The 1,547-nt window shown below is 54.6% G+C and overlaps 1 protein-coding gene across 1 annotated transcript in view; it reads left to right on the forward strand.

Annotated features, from left to right (window-relative positions):
• SMG6 (SMG6 nonsense mediated mRNA decay factor) overlaps window positions 1-1,547 on the forward strand; it is a 247,894-nt gene that overhangs the window by 221,434 nt on the left and 24,913 nt on the right. The window contains 1 exon segment of the mRNA XM_011987266.1: window positions 312-458. Coding sequence (XP_011842656.1) covers window positions 312-458 — 147 coding nt within the window.

The raw sequence follows: 1,547 nt of genomic DNA on the forward strand, positions 1-1,547 counted from the left end.
TGTGTACGAGGGAGAACACAGAGTGTGAGTACAAGCACGCAGGTGTACATGTGTGATTGCGAGGACTTATGGTGTAACTCTCTGAGGGAAGAGGCCCAGAGTATAAAAGAGAACAGCTCCGGGGGAAGAGTGACAGCTTCTGTCTACCTCCCTTTGCCTGAGTAGAGGGAAGCACACACCAGGGGACCCTTTGCAAGGGATGGGCGCAGTCTGCATGGGTGAGGGACCACAAGGGCAATGTCGGGTTCAGTAAGTGCCATGGGTTCAGCTAACTGTCTCCTCTTTCTCCTGGTCGGCTCCACCACCCAAAGGAGGAGGATGTGGTGATCGAAGACTTTGAGGAAGACTCAGAGGCTGAAGGCAGCGGGGGCGAGGATGACATCAGGGAACTTCGGGCCAAGAAGCTGGCTCTGGCCAGGAAGATAGCTGAGCAGCAGCGTCGCCAGGAAAAGATCCAGGTGAAGTCGGCCTGGGGAGCGTGGTTCCCACGATGGGGGTTGCTGTCCAGGGCATGAGAGGATGTGGGCAGAGAGCAGAGCTGAGCAGGACACTGAGGAAGAGTTGCAGTGTTCTCTCTAGCTCTACCCATTTTGTACTCTACCACTAAATTCTGGTAGCAAGTTTGGTGCCTAGAGTCTCCCTTGTCCTGGGCTCCGAGGCAGGGGTAGGGTCTTCTGAGAGCATCTGAGAGAAGCTGCTTCCCCAGTGAGAATCTACAAATGCACACCACACATACATGATCTTTCACACAATTTGAGCGTTTCAGAGTCTCCCTGAGCCTTATCCAGATATTCCTGGAGAGGCTGTGGCTTCTCAGTTCAGAACACCTATTCTCAGGGAGAGGATGTCATGGCCGCGGTCTGCTTACCTGGATTCTCACTGAAATGGAAGACCCCTCTGGACAAGATACTCCCTACACCCTGGCAGAGAGAAACGCCTTAGTCTCCACAGAGGGACTTTGGCCTCTCAGCCCTCTCACGGGCCTGCGTCTTCACCCCCAGCAAGTGTTTCCTCCTGACCTTCCTAGGTCTGTTCTCTTGTGCCACAAGCCCACTTCCCGTCCTCTAGGGCTCGGGGCAGACAGGAAAGATGCAGTCCCGCTCCCCGTTTAAAGGCGAACCATGTGCACAGGGAAGCGTCAAGCCACCCACTCAGCCTCTTTAAGGACACCCATTTCCAACCCTCTCCTTTGGCACAGGGTTTGATGCACGTGATCAGGCAGACCCGGTGACGGTCTAGGCCCTGCTGCCTGAGTAGCTTTGTAACATGGGGCAAACTCTTCAGCTTCTCAGAGCCTGTTTCCTCGTCTGTAAAATGAGAGTGCTGGCCAGGCACAGTGGCTCACCCTGGAATCCCAGCACTTTGGGAGGCCTTGGCGGGCGGATCATAAGGTCAGGAGATCGAGACCATCCTGGATAACATGGTGAAACCCCGTCTCTACTAAAAATACAAAAAATTAGCTGGGTGTGGTGGCGTGTGCCTGTAATCCCAGCTACTCAGGAGGCTGAGGCAGGAGAATTGCTTGAACCCAGGAGGCAGAGGTTGCA

Source organism: Mandrillus leucophaeus, unplaced genomic scaffold, assembly GCF_000951045.1.
Source record: "Mandrillus leucophaeus isolate KB7577 unplaced genomic scaffold, Mleu.le_1.0 Scaffold306, whole genome shotgun sequence".
NCBI lineage: Eukaryota > Metazoa > Chordata > Mammalia > Primates > Cercopithecidae > Mandrillus > Mandrillus leucophaeus.